We start from the raw sequence: 18,346 nt of genomic DNA, 5'->3' as shown, positions 1-18,346 counted from the left end.
TAAAACTAATAACATACGCCTATATGCTATTTTTTATACGGGTTTCAAGATATCAAAACAAAGTTGGATTTATATTCACTTTAGAATTAAAAAACTGAATTCAATACTTAGTTGATGTGGGGTTGAATAAAATTTAAAGTACCACAGTGTCTAGCGATATCCAAACGTGTAAGATGATTTCCCTCTTTGAAAGGTCGAGAATTCGAGTCCTGCAATGGACAATGATGTAGAATTAGAAGTAACTATGTAATATTATGAGTAGATATATATATATACCACAAATTGGAATATTAGACAGAGTGGGCGCTAGCACAAGTGATCTGAGCGCTAATTAGTAAAACCCCATACCCAGGTTCGAATGTCCCATCCCCAATAGATCTGATTGATGTTGACCTCAGTTTTTTTTCCCTTTTTAATAGATGTCATCTTTTAGATTTTTTTTTCGGGTCTGTAAACATCAATTTTTTTTACGCATTTTAAAATTATCTTTAAATTGCATATTTTTTACTGCGTCTTGTTTAAAAAATTCTGCCACCAGTAGGGAGCGCGGACATGGGTCCATTGTGGCGGTACCATAACCAACCGAATCAATACTGACCCGCAAATCCACTGCGGAGAGCCTGTAACCAGTAACCCTGCTATAAAAGATTTATTTATTTTCTCCAATAAAAAAGAGTTCATCCAGACTTCATGTATTACTACACTTTCAACTACCTGCTGGGTTCCTTAACTTTAAATTGATCTCTTCTAAGATCGCCTGCAGGATGAACTGCACTAGAATTGGACTTCGTTATTACTACTCCACCTCTCCTTTCAATCAAAGAACTCTGCTTTTCAAAAATGCTCCCAAGGTCGATGATGCCCTCCAAGTGTTCGATGAAATGCTTCAAAGACAACCTCCGCCTTCCATCTTCCAATTTACTCAACTGATTTCTGTTATTGTAAAGATGAAACAGTATTCCACTGCACTTAAGCTCTTTAAGCAAATGAGATTGATGGGTGTTCCTGTTAGTATCCCTACAATGAACATTTCCATTAACTGTTATTGCCGCCTGAATCAAGTTGCTTATGGTTTTGCCTTACTAGCAACCCTTTTCAAGCAAGGTTTTTCACCCAGTTTGGCCACCTATAGCACTCTCATTCATGGGCTTGTTCTTGCTGATCGCGTCTTTGAAGCTGTTGAGTTGTTCAAGAAACTGCTTAGAGATAAACTTTGTGATCCTGATCAAGTTATGTATGGAACCGTTATTAATGGCCTATGTAAAGTCGGCCACACTAGCAAGGCCATTGAATTGCTCACGTTCATGGAATCAGGCTCATGTAAACCGTGTGTAGAACAGTACAGCGTTGTCATTGACAGCCTTTGCAAAGACAAAATGGTTGATCATGCACTAGAGTTGTTTGCCAAGATGACTGGAAAGGGTGTCCTTGCAGACGTTATCACTTACAACTCTTTGATTCATGGTCTATGTAACTTCGGTCGAGAGACAGAAGCTGCCAAAATGTTGAGAAATATGGAGGAGGAAGGAGTATCTCCAACAGTGGCTACATTTAATATCTTGGTAAATTCCTTTTGTAAGCAAGGATCTGTAAAAGATGCAGAGCTTGCTGTACAAGAAATGGTACGCAGAGGACTATGTCCCAATGTAATCACTTATAGTGCACTAATCGATGGATATTGTTTACGTGGTGAAATAGATGAAGCAGAGAAAGTTCTCAATGGCATGACGGAGAAGGATCTCGCGCCCAATATCATTACCTATAACAGTCTGATAAATGGATACTGTAAGAAGAAGCAAATTGATAAGGCTAGGCATCTTTTTCAAGAGATCCAAGACAAGGGTTTGATTCCCGATGTAATTACTTACAATAGCATGTTACAAGGTTTGTTTGAATCAGGGAATCCTGCAGCGGCTAGAGAACTCTTTAACGAGATGCAAGCAAAGGGCCAGGCTCCCAATATATACACTTATCGTATCTTGTTGCATGGAATGTGCAAAAACTCACAGTGTTCTGATGCTTTGGCTCTCTTTCGATCGGTGGAGAGCAAAGAATTGATGGTTGTAACAAATGCGGGAAGCCTAACTTGGCTGTGGATCTGTTTGACAAACTTTTATTAAAAGGATTGAAACCGGATGTTAGGACATATACGGTGATGATAAGTGTGCATTGCCAACAAGGCTTATTTGGTAAAGCAAAAGAATTGCTTAGAAAGATGGAAGAGAAAGGTTGTTTGGCCAATAGTGTGACGTACAATGTGATTGTTCAGGAATTCTTGAAAGAAAAAGCATTCGAAGAAGCAGAGATTCTTCTCGAGGAAATGATTAGCCGAGGTTTCTCGCCTGATTCCACTACCTTTGAGATGTTGCTTAACCAAATCCCGAGCACAAGACAAGATTCTCCTATGCAAACTATCATTCAGAAGCTAACAAACATTAAATAAATCAGCCGCTCCTAAAGTCTCTAACGTACTGGTTCAGTTATTCTAATTTAAAAGTGGATTTCGACATGGTAGTGTATTTGTATATTGACTTTCTTTAGCTAGAGAATTATAAAGACCATTGGAAATGAGACCGCGACACATGAGAGGTGTACGTAGATATGATACTGATTAGTAGTAAGGTAAGTGCGTATTGTATGCACGAGGAGCATATGATCAACATAATACATCCAATATGAAGTAATAATTATGCTAAGTTTCTTAAAGGATGCCTATTAACATGTAAAATATAAATTACCATTTTGACCCGTTACACAGCATAGTTCTTGATTTTAAATTCATTATATCGCAGGGGTATAATGGTCCAGACATTGGCGGATGCTTCAGAAACCACTGTGGTGGTTACGGTTTACTCTAAAAGAAGGTTGACTGACATGCAGAAGGATGAAGAACGGCTACTGCTGCAGTAAGAGATATTGAAAACAAACGGAAACTAACAAAACAAAGTAAAGTGTTTATTCGTTAATTATAATGATGATTACTAGTATTAGTATGCTGACGTGCTTTGTGATGTTGATAAACGCTGATTATACATGTAAGCTCATTTGGTATTTTAGACCTTAGTTCTTTTCCCCTGATTTTCTTTAATTGGGTTCCGCTGATTTTTTTTATTTCATGCGATTTTTTTTTTCAGTTGGTGCAGCTACTGTTTATAATGAACACCATAAAAAAGCGGATACGACATAAGTATGTCTAAATGTAACTAAAAGCAAGGCGAGCTCTCGGCCAGCGATGGCAAGTTGGCAACACTATTTTAGTAAGTTTTTTTTTCTTTTTCATTTTAAACATCAAAGCGAGATTGAAAAATTGAGATTAAATTCAACTAGGTTTTTTCCCCCGCGCTATGCGGCGGAATTTTGGTCGTTTTCTCGGTGTTACATGGCGTGACTTTGATTGTTATCGGTTTCATTGATCGTAAACCATAAAAGCGAATATCGATATCGGTTTCGATAATATCAATACCTTAAATCCTAACTAGAAAACAAATATCGATACAGGTTCCGATAAGACCAATACCCTAAACCCTAATAGAAAAAGCTAAACCCCTTTAACTTTTTGACAAAAAAAAAAAAAAAAAAAGAAAGTCTATTTGCAAAAATGAAAAATCCTAAAGTTTAGTATGCTAATATAAAGCTCAACCATAAAAGAACAAAAAAAAATTACTACTCTTAATGTTTGTTTTATCGGTACTTTGGTATAGTATCGTACCGTATAGAACACTTTTGCTATCGGTAATAATTTCGATAGAACCGACATCAGTATCAACATTGGTTGGTTAGCATAGCAATACTACCGATCTTGTAATGGCAAAACATTTCTAGAATTAAAATAATATCGTTAATTGTATATAAATAGATTTAGTTTAAATTAAAAGAAAAACCTCTAAGAAAATATATGGACTAAAAGAATGACAATAGAAGTTAACCATGTTAAATAATATAAAATTCATCTTTATAACCTAGTATAAAGAGGTTTCAAACTCACACAAAACAAGTGAAAGAGGTTTCAAAATTGCACCGGTGGTGGTCATGGTCAAGTAGTGGCGGTTGTGGTTCGAAGTAGGGGGCGGAGGAACAGTGCTTCTGCCTGTTTTGAAATTGAAAGCAGAGATGAACTGCACGAGAAGAATTGGACTTCGTTATTACTCTACTGCTTCACCTTCAACCTCCCATTTCAATCAAAGAATTACATCCCTTCAAAATGCTTCAGGACCCACCAAGGTGAATGACGCCCTCCAACTGTTTGATGAAATGCTTCAAAGACAACCTCCACCTAACATCATCCAACTTAATCAGCTCATCACTCTTATTGTAAAGATGAAGCAATATTCCACTGCCCTTTCACTTTACAAACAAACAAAGTTGATGGGTATTCCTACTGATCTTTATGCAATGAACATCTCTATTAACTGTCATTGCCGGTTGGATCAAGTTGCTTACGGTTTCGCCTTACTAGCCACCATCCTCAAGCAGGGTCATCAACCCGATTTGGCTACATATAACACTCTCATAAATGGGCTTGTTCTTGCTGATCGAGTTTTTGATGCTGTTGAGTTGTTTAAGAAACTGCTTAGAGATAAACTTTGTGATCCTAATCAAATTATGTATGGAACCGTTATTAATGGGCTCTGTAAAGTAGGTCACACTAGCAAGGCCCTTGAACTGCTCAGGTACTTGGAATCAGGCTCTTGTAAACCAGATGTAGTACAGTACAATGCAGTCATCGACAGCCTTTGCAAAGACAAAATGGTTGATCATGCATTACAACTATTTGCCAATATGACTGAAAAGGGTGTGCGTGCAGACGTTATCACTTACAACTCTCTGATTCATGGTCTGTGTAACTTTGGTAGAGAGACAGAAGCTGCACAAATGTTGAGAGATATGGAGGAGGAAGGGGTATCTCCAGGTGTGGATACCTTTACTATCTTGGTGGATTCTTTTTGTAAGAAAGGATCTGTAAAAGATGCAGAGCTTGCTGTACAAGCAATGGTACGAAGAGGACTACATCCAGATGTAATCACTTATAGTGCACTAATTGATGGATATTGTTTACGTGGTGAAATAGATGAAGCAGAGAAAGTTATAGATCGCATGATGGAAAGGGATATTGTGCCCAACATCATCACATATAGCAGGCTCATAGATGGATACTGTAAGAAAAAGAGAATCCACAAGGCCTGGCTTCTCTTTCAAGAGATCCAAGACAAGGGTTTGATTCCCGATGTAATTACTTACAATAGCATGTTACAAGGTTTGTTTGAATCAGGGAATCCTGCAGCGGCTAGAGAACTCTTTAACAAGATGCAAGCAAAGGGCCTGGCTCCCAATATATTCACCTATCGTATCTTATTGCATGGAATGTGCAAAAACTCCCAGTGTTCTGATGCATTGGCTCTCTTGCGACCACTGGAAAGCACAGAACTGATGGAAGATGTAGGGTTGTATAATATATTGATTGACGGTTGTAGCAAATGTGGGAATCCTAACGTGGCTATGGGTCTGTTTGATGAACTCTGTTTGAAAGGATTGAAACCTGATGTTAGGACATATACAGTGATGATAAGCGTGTATTGCCAAGAAGGGTTATTTGTTAAAGGTAAAAAATTGCTTAGAAAGATGGAAGAGAATGGTTGTTTGCCAAACAGAGTGACGTACAATGTTCTTGTTCGAGAGTTGCTGAAGAAAAACGAGTGTGAGGAGGCAGAGATTTATCTTGAAGAAATGATAAACCGAGGTTTTATGCCTGATCATGCTACTTTTGAGAATTTACTACCCCGGATCCCAAACGTAGGAAAAGATTCTCGTTTGCGAACTATCATTCTAAAACTAACAAGTTGAGAAAGAAAAGAGGGCAGAATATCTAATCTAATCTAATCTAAGCTAATATATAATTTGCATTTGTATCACACCATCCAGATGTGTCTTTAAGATCTACACTTAATATAATCTCAATTTCTGCACACTGCCACATTTGAGATTTTGAATAAGAGTTCATTGTCTACATACTTCCCTCCATTCACATTCTGATAAAACTACAGTATACCAAATTTTTTAAAAGTCATGTTCTGTGCAACGTAAACAAGCAAGAAAGCAACAACAATAAGCAAACACCCAAGCTCGATTTTGACAGGTTCAGGAAACGCACCGAGTTATATACTTGTGCATCGAAGGGCTTGCGGGATACACCCAACCCACCGTCACTCATGAATATCTGCTCCATTACGAGTAGGGATGAGCTTGGTACCGAAAATTCCCAAAAACGGGTACCGGTATTGGTACCGAATACCCGGTACGGTTTGGTACCGCTATTTCAAGGTAAAAACCGGTACCAAAAACGTAAAAAGTCGGTACCAAAAATTATTCAGTTCGGGAAAATCGGTACCAATACCATTTGCTCATCCCGGTTTACTAGTATTGTGCCTTATTGTGCCCCTTTCGCAAGGAAAAATACCTTATATATTTGGTCAATAATAAACTCAACTGTAGAATTCTATAAGTTTTATTTTATTCGAAAGTATGTTAAAAATAGAGTTAAGTGCTCCATGGTCCTTGTGGGTTGCAAAGATTTCACAAACGACTCCATTTCACATATCTGGTCCCTATTATTACTATATATTAATATTATTATTACTATTACTATTACTATATAATAATATTAGAAATGAAATTAATAGTGATTTTAAAATTATAACAATATATAGTTTTTTAATACATTTATTATTTAATATTATAATAATAGTTATTTTCTTTACTTTTTTTAATATCAGTGGTTGGGATAAGCTTGGTATCAACCGGTATCGAACCAGTACTGGTGTCGAAAATACCCGGACGGTCCTGTTCGGTATCAGTACATGAAGGTAAAAACCGACACTAATACAGAAAACGCCAAAAGTTGGTGCCGAATTGATATTGGAAATATTTTTGTTCGGGAAATTCAGTGTTGCTACCCGGTACCATTTGCTCATCCGTGATACGGCTACTGTACGAACAATGGTATCGTACAACTTTTTTTTGTTGATTTTCTTCAACTTTTAATTTTTTCTTTTTTTAGTTTCAGGGGTAGGGATGAGTTCGGTGCCAACCGATACAGAATCGGTACTGATACCGAAAATACCGGTTACGGTACCAGTATATGAAGATAAAAAACGGTAGTGAACCGGTACCAGGAACGCCAAAACTCGGTACCGAATTGATACTTAAGATCTTTCGGTTTGGCAAATTTGGTACCGGTACCCAGAACAATTTGCTCATCTCTGGCCACGGGTTTCATACGAACAACATCGTTACCATACAACTTTTTTGGTTGATTTTCTTTCGGTTATCTTTTAGTGTTTTTCCTACATTTTCTTTTTATTCTTGTCAGCAGTTTCGTTCGCAACACGCTCGTAGTGATTTCAAAACACATGTAAACACAGACTAAATAACAAAAGAAATTCGCCGTAACGCGGCGAACTTCTTTAAACCTAGTTTTGTTAACAATTCATAAGATGCTAGGGTAATAAATAGTGTAGGGACTTTAGTGTAATTCTTGTATTGTATGAGGGGTTATTTGTAATAGTCTAATTGTACAAAAGGACTATCGAAATGAGAATGAGATATCGATGATTTGAGAGTTTACTCCTTCTATGTGTTTCTTTATTCTCTTTATCGATCACAAAATGATACGTAACATAAGACAACACGGAGTTGGCGTGGAAAAGTGACGTGGTTGCCCTCCACGCAAGGAACACCGACCCGTGAGGTGGCGTGGTGGCAATGGCGTGAGGTTCTTCACCAACCACATGATATGGTGCGATTGGTGACGTTTTTTTAAAACTAACAAAAAAAAGGTGGGATCGGACCATTTACCACGCCCTCCTACTGACATGGCTGCCACATGACGTTTAATGCCCTCTCTTCGTGCCCTTCAATACCGTATAGTCTAACTTTCATTATCCCTGTGTTAATTAGCTGATAGATTTATCCGTTTAGTGAGTGTGAAACGTCTATTTTACCCCTTGCCGAAAAGAAAAAAAAAGACACGACTTTTCTTTTCTTTTTTGAGTTAAATGCTTGGTTGGTACATGTGGTTTACGAAAATTGCAGACGTGGTCCTAATGGTTTACTAATTGCAGAGTTGATCCTAATAGTTGTAATTTTGCACTCGGGTGGTCCTTATCACTAACATCTGTTAAATTTCTCAGTTAAGTTGATGTTAAATGACCAAATTAACCTCAACATTTTACTCACAAATAAATGATAAAAGAGATGGGCCCACTTTTTTTACTCATCTTCCCCACCAACCCCACTCCCCCAAACCTGCAACAACAGGTACCACCACCACCACCACTTGCAACCCCGTCTCCCTCTCACCTCTCTCTCTAAGTGTTCACCCCATCTCACCTGCCTTCATCTTCATGCATTAATGAACCCAGGTTCCAAAATCCAAATGACCCTGCGACTCCACAACAAAAACACCACTACTCTGAATTCAAATCAAAATGCTGAATCTACAAGCAGAAGCTCAATTTACTGAGGCGTCACAATGTACATTAACTGCAATTTCTTCTAAAAGATTCCAACTTTATTGAAATTAAGTTGAATACTAATCCCCTGTTCCTCTATTTGTTGAAATTTGTAAAAAAAGTGCCGAAGTGGAATTTGGGTAAAAGATAGGAGGGGGATTCTGGGTTATTGGAACGTTCATGTGAAAACTCTCTGAAATGGAATCACTTTGATTATTTTTTTTTTCAAAAATACAAACTATAATTCAAGTTTTTTAACATTTACAAGATCAATTTATGCAAATTTCTCAAATTAAACTCCTACTGTTGAAGAACAGAGGATACATATTATGGGCAACATGCATGAAATTGATCAGTTGATCATGTAATTTTAGGGGCAATGGGTGAAAAAGGTTCCATCTAATTGAAATTCTTAAATGGGTAGTTTGATGGGTGGTCCAGCCGATGGGTGGTGAATGGTGTCAGAGTCTCAGAGATAAGAAGAAAGGGTGTGGGGTTGGGCGTGGTGGTGGGTTGAAGGAGGAAGAACTGTGGGCATTTTTATAGATCGTATGATGGAGCAGATATTGTTCCTGATATCATTACATATAGCAGCCTCATAAATGGGTACTGCAAGAAGAAGCAAGTGAGTAAGGCCAGGCATATCTTTCAAGACAAGGGTTTGATTCCTAATGTTGTTAGTTACAGTAGCATGATACAAGGTTTGTTTGAATCAGGGAATCCTGCAGCGGCTAGAGAACTCTTTAACGAGATGCAAGCAAAGGGCCACACTCCAACCGTATTGACTTATGGCATCTTGTTCCATGGAATGTGCAGAAACTCCCAGACAACTGATGCATTGGCTCTCTTCCGTTCGCTGGGAAGCAATGAATTGATGAAAAATATAGTGTTGTATAATATATTGATCGATGGTTGTAACAAATGTGGGAAGCCTAACTTAGCTTTGGATCTGTATGATGAACTTCTATTAAGAGGATTGAAACCAACTGTTAGGACCTATAACGCAGTGATACTTGTTTATTGCGAAGAAGGGTTATTGGTTAAAGTTAAAGAATTGCTCAGAAAGATGGACGTGAACGGTTGTTTGCCAAATAGTTTCACATACAATATAATAGTTCGAGAGTTACTAAAGAAAAACGAGTGTGGAGAGGCTGAGATCTTTCTTGAAGAAATGATAAACCGAGGTTTTATGCCTGATCATGCTACTTTTGAGAATTTACTAGTCCGGATCCCAAATGTAGGAAAAGATTCTCGTTTGCGAACTATTGTTCTAAAGCTAACAAGTGTAGAAAGAAAAGATGGGGGAATACCTAATATAACATCTCCGTGTTAACGTTTGTCTTGTTTTTTGATGGTTTCAAGATAATAATAAAATTCTATTATTATGCAGGATAATATGTGTAATTGTTGTGCAATATTCTTCTCTGAAAATTGACATACTGGTTATTGGTTTCATAATGCAAAACACTGAATAACTACAGCTGTTACTCTATTTGAAACAGAAATTACGGGCCACGTGCGGTGGCCCTCCCCGCACACCCTCATCACCGCCCATGCAACATAGGTTGGCAGAAGTGATCTCGCATGTAGAGGAGAACGAGTCGAGCGCCGTGTAGGGCAGCCATGGCCTCGTGACTCGTGAGAGTCAGCTACTCAGCTATGATGCTATGATGCTGGGGGTGTGAGCCTTGAAAGAATTTTATTATAAATATTTTAGATGTTTAAAGTTAAAAAAATATATTGTGCATGGTGGCACAACTTATATTTGGAACGCTAAGCAATTTTTTAGTGTTTCAAGCTTTTTTCCATAATTTTTATTTGATACAAATTTTTATGCCGTAAGACCATGTGTAGTGGTTCACTTCCAGGGGGTGACCACCATCACAGCTGAAGCCACCTCGGCACAAAGTTGCCATATCCATGTCACACCTTCCCTTCCGCCCATTCATGCGTGGTTAGAACCATGTCCCCTCCATGCCCATCAGCGCGGTGTTCAAGTACAAAACCTACAAAACTGGAGCCACGTGCGTGCCGACTAGGATCGTTCCACGCCCCTGGGTGTGGACATTTACAGATGGTCTAAAGATATGATTAGAAAACGACTTTCTAAATACCAGTTAAACACTATTTATTATATTTTTAGGGGCCTTTAACATTAGTAATGTTATATTTTCTAAGGCTATGTTTTATGTGGGGCTTTGTCACGAAAAAAAATGTCGCTACGTGTAGAGGTGCACAAAAAACCTGAACCCGGAAAAAAAACCCGGACCTGAGTATTTTAAAAACCTCGTTTTTATACCTGAACCCGACCCTACCTACGGGTAGGGACCGGGTATGCATATCCTTCGCTAAACCCGAACCTGTAACCGGGTTTTTTTGTACCCGTTCCATACCTGGGTTTTCAGAATACCCGGGTTTTCGAAATTCCCGTACCCGGGTTTACATAATACCCGCATCAAGTTTAAAAAACCTGGAACCGGGTTTGCACCGGGTATGACCATTGGATTGCATGTTGTGTTCACAGAAGCCTTTTATGATCGTTTTTAACGATAATAGAGTTGTTGGGGGCGTGTTTTGTTTCTTTTGAGAACAACAAAGAGCTACAAAAAAATCTACATAAAATAGTTTGGCGCCAAACTGATAATGGATATCTTGATAGAGCCATTGAGGAGTGGATGTTGTTTATGAAGTCAAATAACAAAAAGCTACAAAAAAAAATCACTTACAAACTCCCACAACAGTTTGCTGCACGTCTTTTGTTTCTTTTCAGTGACCGGGTTTTTTAATTACCCGGATCAAGTTTTTGAATACCCTATGGGGGTTGTTTCATACCCGAATCTGGGTACACAGGGTATGGATTTCCTGACCAATACCCGGACCCGACTCGGGTATTAGCAATACCCGAAAATTCTAAACTCGGTCATACCCGTACCCAGGTAATAAAAAAACCCGGTTTTGTGCACCTCTAGCTACGTAACACCACATAGGCACACTTTACTTTCACCGTTTAATGAATGTGTGCCTAGAAATTATTAAGTGGATATATTATTTAATATTATGAACCTGGACACTAAAGGTGACTCATTGTTGTTTGTTTAGCTCTGACCTCTCTTACTGGTTAAGCACTTAATGATTCAGACTGTTTGTTTCGTTAGCGGATGTCTAAATACTTTAGACATTTGCCTCTAAATGGTTAGGTATTATACTGAGTCTAAATAGTTAAAACCTCTTATTTGAACTGGTCAGACAACATTTGCCTCTAAATGATTAAACACTCAGACCTTTTACTGGTTAAGCACTTACTCATTTAGAAGTTGCCAAACAAAGATAGGAAATCAGGAATACAATTTATATAATATTAAAGAACAAAGTCGGTGGCTTCATATCACGGTCACCGCCTTCTTTTATATATAAGGAAGCTTGGCATTATTTTAAACAACTTTATGTGGCCTGGTGGTTGGATGTGAGTAAGGGGCTGTTTGGTAGCCTCTTAATGACCATTCAGATGCTACCTCTTAATGGTTTAAAACTTCTGAATGAATAAGAGGTAACCTCAAGTCTGAATGGTTAAGAGGTAACCTCTTAATGGTAAATCATCATATGTCACATTCTTCTACCTTCTCATTGGTAAAATTCTTAATGGTTCGAGGTAGCCTCTTGATGACCATTCAGAGGCTACCAAACAGCCCCTAATATAAGCAGGAGGTCAGCTTTTCGAATCATGTCCCTCTCATTTTTGTAAGTCAGTGTTCTTGCCTTAAGTCATTGTTTTTTTCTTTCTTTTATTATTGTTACAACTAACCCCTTAACTTCCCAAAAATTGTATTAATTTATTTAAATCCAAAAAACTAACATAAATATCTTTCTTTGCGTATGGAAAAGTACCAGGGCCGGCCCGAAGAGTGTGCAGGATGGGCCACCGAACAGGGCCCAAAGTCTCATAGGGCCCATAATTTTTTTCTGTTTTATATTTAATTTAAATACGAATCAAAACATGACTCATATGTTGCTATAGTTCAGATGGTTGAGCGCTTCCTTTAATTCACATGAGATGCAGGTTCGAAGCTAGGTATCCCCTAGAATTTTTAAACCTTTTTCGTCTCACCCGGCCCACCCCATCTTTAAGGGCCTTGTTTCAAAACATCCATTGATCACAAGAAACAAAAAGCTGCTACAAAAATTAGAGCATTTATACTTCCTTGGAACTTTTAATTATAAGTTATTAAATACACATTGGAAAATTGGAAAATTTATGGCAGGCGATGGCAGATTGTTTGAAAAAATACGAGTGATTCGGTGGATGAGATGAATAAATCAATGGTGACAAATTGACAATGAAGGAAATGGAGGGTCTACATTTTTAGGAGAATATGGAGAATTCTATGACTTGGGTTAGTGCAAGACCACTTGAGGGGTATATAAATACATAATGAATGTTGCAGAGTTAGTAAGCATTGAATTGTCTCTTGTTAATAATATTTCTTCCACTTATGCCTTAAGTTATCAGCAAGTTAATAAAGGTTACGTAGTTGAGGAAAACCAGCGCCATATATTACTGCTTTATTGTTGTAATATATTTATGTTTGGTTTTATAATTTAGTTAGGCTATGTACGTACCAGTATACCTCTAAAGAGTGAAAGAAGCTTGATATGGATGATAAGTTATTTGTTCTATAATAGAAAATTATTAAGAAAACCCGATTACGTTCTTGAGGGGCGCTGCTAGGCCTAAAAAAATGCGAATAGGGCCCAATTTTTTTATCTTGCACAGGGCCAAAATTTTATTTGTGATTTTCGGAGACGGCCCTGAAAAGTACCATAAGGATGATGACTCACATATGGATCCGTTCATACTTACTTTTTTAAAATTAATAAAATAAATTACTATTTAACTTGAAATTTTTATTTTATATTTAGGTTTCATGTTTTATATTTTCTTATTATTTAACTAATATTTTTTAGATATCTTTATCAATATTTTTTACGCTAAAATTCCATCTAGCTTTACACTTACAAGTTATACGTGTTTTTTTAATAATTTAACAAAATAACTTTGTAACTGATGAATATAATGCTCCTTAATACGAAAAAACATCAATGTTCAAAAACTAATGCACCGAACACATGTTGATTCGGTTGCTGTAGCGAATTATGGTACTGTACCAGTACCTTACAAGTCCCGTAACAAACTGAATTAATATCGATTAAGTTCTCACTGCATCCTCTGCTACAACACGCAGGTTAAATAACTTGTATAAACTTAAAAATCTTAGTCGGTGAGCCATGATCTTAAATTTTTCTTTTATCTAACACTTCAATTTTTTGTTTGAATTACTTTTACGACTTTAAATCATAATGTGCGAGACCTTATACTCTATTTATATATGCCTAACCATGTTAATGTCATTAACGTAATGTGAGTAACAAATTAAAAAAAAAACACGTCATGTCACACATGGGCACCACACGTTAATGTAATCATCATATCGCATATCGCATGTAACGAAGTCAGAATCATGATGTTGCCGCCGTAACGCGCGACACGGGTAAAAATCTAGTTTGTATAAAAAGTAATAACAAATAAAAAAATTCAAAAGATCATCTATTTTAAACAAAACTGTACTGGTTTCATGAAACCAAGCCAATTCCAAAGATCTTCATCTTGATCCTGTATTACACTATTACTACACTTTGAATTCCAGCAAGATGATTTAATTCTCTCAGAAAGGGAATGCGTATTTCCCAGCATTCATCACTTTTTGTTATGGCAGGTCTGCCTGTCAGTTAGTGTTTTGCTTCCTCTCCAGCACCTGATCTTTTCTGCCTGATTGATTTGAAATTGAAAGTAAGGTCCATGAACTGCACAAGAATTCGACTTCCTGCTTCAACCTCTCATCTCAATCAAAGAATTCTGCATCTCAAAAATGCTTCAGGACCCACCAAGGTCAATGACGCCCTCCAACTGTTTGATGAAATGCTTCAAAGACAACGTCCACCTTCCATCATCCAAATTAATCAACTCATGACTCTTATTGTAAAGATGAAACAATATTCCACTGCTCTTTCACTTTTTAAGAGAGTAAATATGATGGGTATTCCTACTGATCTTTATGCAATCAACATCTCTATCAACTGTCATTGTCGCCTGAATCAAGTTCCTTATGGTTTTGCCTTACTAGCAACCCTTTTCAAGCAAGGTTATTCACCCAATCAGGCCACCTATAACACTCTCATAAATGGGCTTGTTCTGGCTGATCGGGTTTTTGAAGCGGTTGAGTTGTTCAAGAAACTGCTTAGAGAGAGTTTCTGAGCCTAATCAAGTTATGTATGGAACCGTTATTAATGGGCTCTGTAAAGTAGGTCACACTAGCAAGGCCCTTGAACTGCTCAGGTTCATGGAATCAGGCTCTTGTAAACCAGGTGTAGCACAGTACAGTGCAGTCATCGATAGCCTTTGCAAAGATCGAATGGTTGAAGAAAAATGAACGGTTGTTTGCCAAATAGTTTCACATACAATATTATTGTTCGAGAGTTACTGAAGAAAAACGAGTGTGGAGAGGCTGAGATATTTCTTGAAGAGATGATAAACCGAGGTTTTATGCCTGATCATGCTACTTTTGAGAATTTACTAGTCCGGATCCCAAATGTAGGAAAAGATTCTCGTTTGCGAACTATTGTTCTAAAGCTAACAAGTGTAGAAAGAAAAGATGGGGGAATGCCTAATATAACATCTCCATGTTAATGTTTGTCTTCTCTGAAAATTGACATACTGGTTATTGGTTTCATAATGCTCAACACTGAATAACTACAGCTGTTACTCTGTTTGAAACAGAAATTATATTGATTGTAGATTTTAAAAACATCTGGTGCATTTGCGGGTAGAGGCATACATTTTGAATCTTTGGAATGTCCGGTTTGTTAAGGTACAGAAACACATTTTCTATTGGCTGAATATCCCTATGGACTCTAAGAAGCAGGGCGTCTCTGAGAATTCATGTACCATCTTCGAGTTGGAAAAAATGTGTCATTCTGTAATATTTTATTATTATTATTTTTATTATTATTAACATTATTATTATTTTTTAAAATCAAATAAGTATTGGGCTTACTTAACCTAATGCCAATAGACTAACTTCTAAACCATAAAAATTGTTTTGTAAATGGGCCTATATCGGATTCGTTTTAACAAAACACGTGCGCGTGCCCCACAAAATCACGGGACACGTGCGCACACCCTCATCACCGCCCATGCAACATAGGTTGGCAAAAGTGATCTCGCATGTAGAGGAGAACGAGTCGAGCGCCCTCTGAGCTACTCAGCTATGATGCTGGGGTGTGAGCTTTGATTCTTTGAAATGATTTTATTATAAATATTTTAGATGTTTAAAGTTAAAAAATATATTGTGTATGGTGGCACAACTTATATTTGGATGCGAAGCAAATTTTTTTAGTGTTTCTTGCTTTTTTCCATAATTTTTATGCCGTAAGACTATGTGTAGTGGTTCATTCCAGGGGGTGACCACCATCACAACTGAAGCCACCTCGGCACAAAGTTGCCATATCAATGCCACACCTTCCCCTCTGCCCATTCATGTGTGGTTAGAACCATGCCCCACCAACGCCATGTTCAAATACAAAACCTGCAAAAGTGGTGCCACGTGTGTGTTGACTAGGATCGATCCACGCCCTTGGCTTGGAAATTTACAGATGGTCTAAAGGTACGTTTAGAAAATGACTTTCCAATTACCAGTTAAACACTATTTTATTAAATTTTTAGGGGCCTTTAAACATTAGTCATGTTATCTTTTCTAAGGTTATGTGTGATGTGGGGCTTTGTCGAGAAAAAAAAATGTCCGTACGTGTTGACGTGCACAAAAAACCCGAACCCGGAAAACAACCCGGACCCGGGTATTTTAAAAACCGTGTTTTTATACCCGACCCTAACCGTAGGGTAGGGACCAGGTATGCATATCCTTCGTAGAACCCGAACCCGTAACCGTGTTTTTTTACCCGTTCCATACCTCGGTTTTCAGAATACCCGGGTTTTCGAAATACCCATACCCGGGTTTACATAATACTTGATAGAGCCATTGGGGAGTGCGTGCTGTTTATGAAGTCAAATAACAAAAAGCTACAAAAATCACTTACAAACTCGCACAACAGTTCGCTGCACGTCTTTTGTTTCTTTTCAGTGCACCGGGGTTTTTGAATACCCGGATTCTGAATTCCCTACGCGGGTTGTTTAATAGCCGAACTCGAAACCTACCCGAACCCGGGTACATAAGGTATGGATTTCCTGGCTAATACCCGGACCCGACCAGACAGATATTCTAAACCCGGTCATACCCATCCTAACACATAATCTAATTTTTTACCGTAATACTATGTGTAGTGGTTTTTTTTTTTTTTTTTTTTTGGAGGTGACCACCATCACAGCTGAAGCCACCTCGGCACAAAGTTGCCATATCCATGCCACACCTTCCCCTCCGCCCATTCATGTGTGGTTAGAACAATGCCCCACCAACGCGGTGTTCAAGTACAAAACCTGCAAAAGTGGTGCCACGTGTGTGTTGACTAGGATCGATCCACGCCTCTGGGCTTGGAAATTTACAGATGGTCTAAAGGTATGTTTAGAAAATGACTTTCCAAATACCAGTTAAACACTATTTATTATTTTTTTGGGCTTTTAAACATTAGTCATGTTATCTTTTCTAAGGTTATGTGTTATGTGGGGCTTTATCGAGAAAAAAATGTCCCTACTACGTGTAGGTGCAAAAAAAACCCGAACCCGGGTATTTTAAAAACCGTGTTTTTATACCCGAATCCAACCCTACCCGTAGGGTAGGGACCAGGTTGCATATCCTTCGTAGAACCCGAACCCGTAACCGTGTTTTTTTACCCGTTCCATACCTCGGTTTTGAGAATACCCGGGTTTTCGAAATACCTATACCCGGGTTTACATAATACTTGATAAAGCCATTGGGGAGTGCATGTTGTTTATGAAGTCAAATAACATAAAGCTTCAAAAATCACTTACAAACTCGCACAACAGTTCGCTGCACGTCTTTTGTTTCTTTTCAGTGCACCGGGGTTTTTGAATACCTGGATTCTGAATTCCCTATGCGGGTTGTTTAATAGCCGAACTCGAAACCTACCCGAACCCGAGTACAGAGGGTATGGATTTCCTGGTTAATACCCGGATCCGACCCGACAGAAATTCTAAACCCGGTCATACCCATCCTAACACATAGTCTAAGAAAGCTACGAATACAATTTGTAGAAGAAGTAAATGTTAAAAAGTAATAACAAAGAGTTAAGTGCCATTTACGTCCCTGTGGTTTGTCCACTCTTGCCATTTTAGGCCAAATTTCAAATTTGTAACATTTTCCTTCCTAACTTATCGAAACGTGCCATGTCAGTCCAAAAATTCTAGAATAAAATGTCATTTTCGTCCTTCAGCTTACTGAGTTATTTTTTTTATTTTTTTTTTTAATGGAGTTGGTCTTTTTGGACTGACCCGGGTATTTACATTACCTAGAAATTCTAAACCCGGTCATACTCATCCTAACACATAGTCTAAGAAAGATACGAATACAATTTGCATAAAAGGTAAATCTTAAAAAGTAATAACAAAGAGTTAAGTGTCATTTACGTCCCTCTGGTTTGTCCACTTTTGCCATTTTAGGTCAGATTTCAAAATTATACCATTTTCCTTTCTAACATTATCGAAACATGCCATTTCAGTCCAAAAAATCTAGAATCAAATGTCATTTTTATCCCTCAGCTAATTAACTGAGTTTTTTTTTTTTTTTTTTTTTTTTTAAATGGAGTTGGTTGTT

At 37.8% G+C, this 18,346-nt stretch overlaps 2 protein-coding genes and 1 long non-coding RNA gene across 3 annotated transcripts; all 3 read left to right on the top strand.

Moving 5' to 3' along the window:
• The first annotated feature begins 661 nt into the window (after positions 1 to 661).
• LOC110867165 (pentatricopeptide repeat-containing protein At1g63130, mitochondrial) lies at positions 662 to 5,990 on the top strand. Its single transcript, XM_022116296.2, has 5 exons — positions 662 to 2,100; positions 2,181 to 2,364; positions 2,793 to 2,906; positions 3,702 to 3,732; positions 4,042 to 5,990. The coding sequence occupies exons 1-5, from the start codon at positions 765 to 767 to the stop codon at positions 5,839 to 5,841; spliced, it is 3,465 nt and encodes a 1,154-aa protein (XP_021971988.1). The 5' UTR covers positions 662 to 764; the 3' UTR covers positions 5,842 to 5,990.
• On the top strand, positions 2,450 to 3,317 carry LOC118480501. The gene is made up of 3 exons (XR_004863000.1): positions 2,450 to 2,622; positions 2,793 to 3,035; positions 3,135 to 3,317. It is a non-coding gene; the product is annotated as an uncharacterized LOC118480501 (long non-coding RNA).
• A 2,830-nt stretch (positions 5,991 to 8,820) lies between the features above and the next one.
• LOC110867166 (pentatricopeptide repeat-containing protein At1g62930, chloroplastic) lies at positions 8,821 to 9,983 on the top strand. The gene is made up of 2 exons (XM_035975403.1): positions 8,821 to 9,833; positions 9,896 to 9,983. Exons 1-2 carry the CDS (start codon positions 9,199 to 9,201, stop codon positions 9,900 to 9,902), a joined length of 642 nt encoding a protein of 213 aa, XP_035831296.1. The 5' UTR covers positions 8,821 to 9,198; the 3' UTR covers positions 9,903 to 9,983.
• The last annotated feature ends 8,363 nt before the right edge of the window (positions 9,984 to 18,346 follow it).

Source organism: Helianthus annuus, chromosome 7 (assembly GCF_002127325.2).
Source record: "Helianthus annuus cultivar XRQ/B chromosome 7, HanXRQr2.0-SUNRISE, whole genome shotgun sequence".
NCBI classification, from domain to species: Eukaryota; Viridiplantae; Streptophyta; class Magnoliopsida; order Asterales; family Asteraceae; genus Helianthus; species Helianthus annuus.
The sequence above is the reverse complement of the archived record's forward strand: the minus strand, read 5'-3'. Positions and strand labels throughout refer to the sequence as shown.

Bases quoted from the DNA above. Each gene is read 5' to 3' on its own strand.
- LOC110867165 (XM_022116296.2), top strand. From the start codon at position 765: ATGAACTGCACTAGAATTGGACTTCGTTATTACTACTCCACCTCTCCT. The intron at 2,101-2,180 runs GTTTGACAAACT...ATTGCCAACAAG, and splicing joins CCTAACTTGGCTGTGGATCT to GCTTATTTGGTAAAGCAAAA. The intron at 2,365-2,792 runs GTTGCTTAACCA...ATTATATCGCAG, and splicing joins GATTCCACTACCTTTGAGAT to GGGTATAATGGTCCAGACAT.
- LOC110867166 (XM_035975403.1), top strand. From the start codon at position 9,199: ATGATACAAGGTTTGTTTGAATCAGGGAATCCTGCAGCGGCTAGAGAA.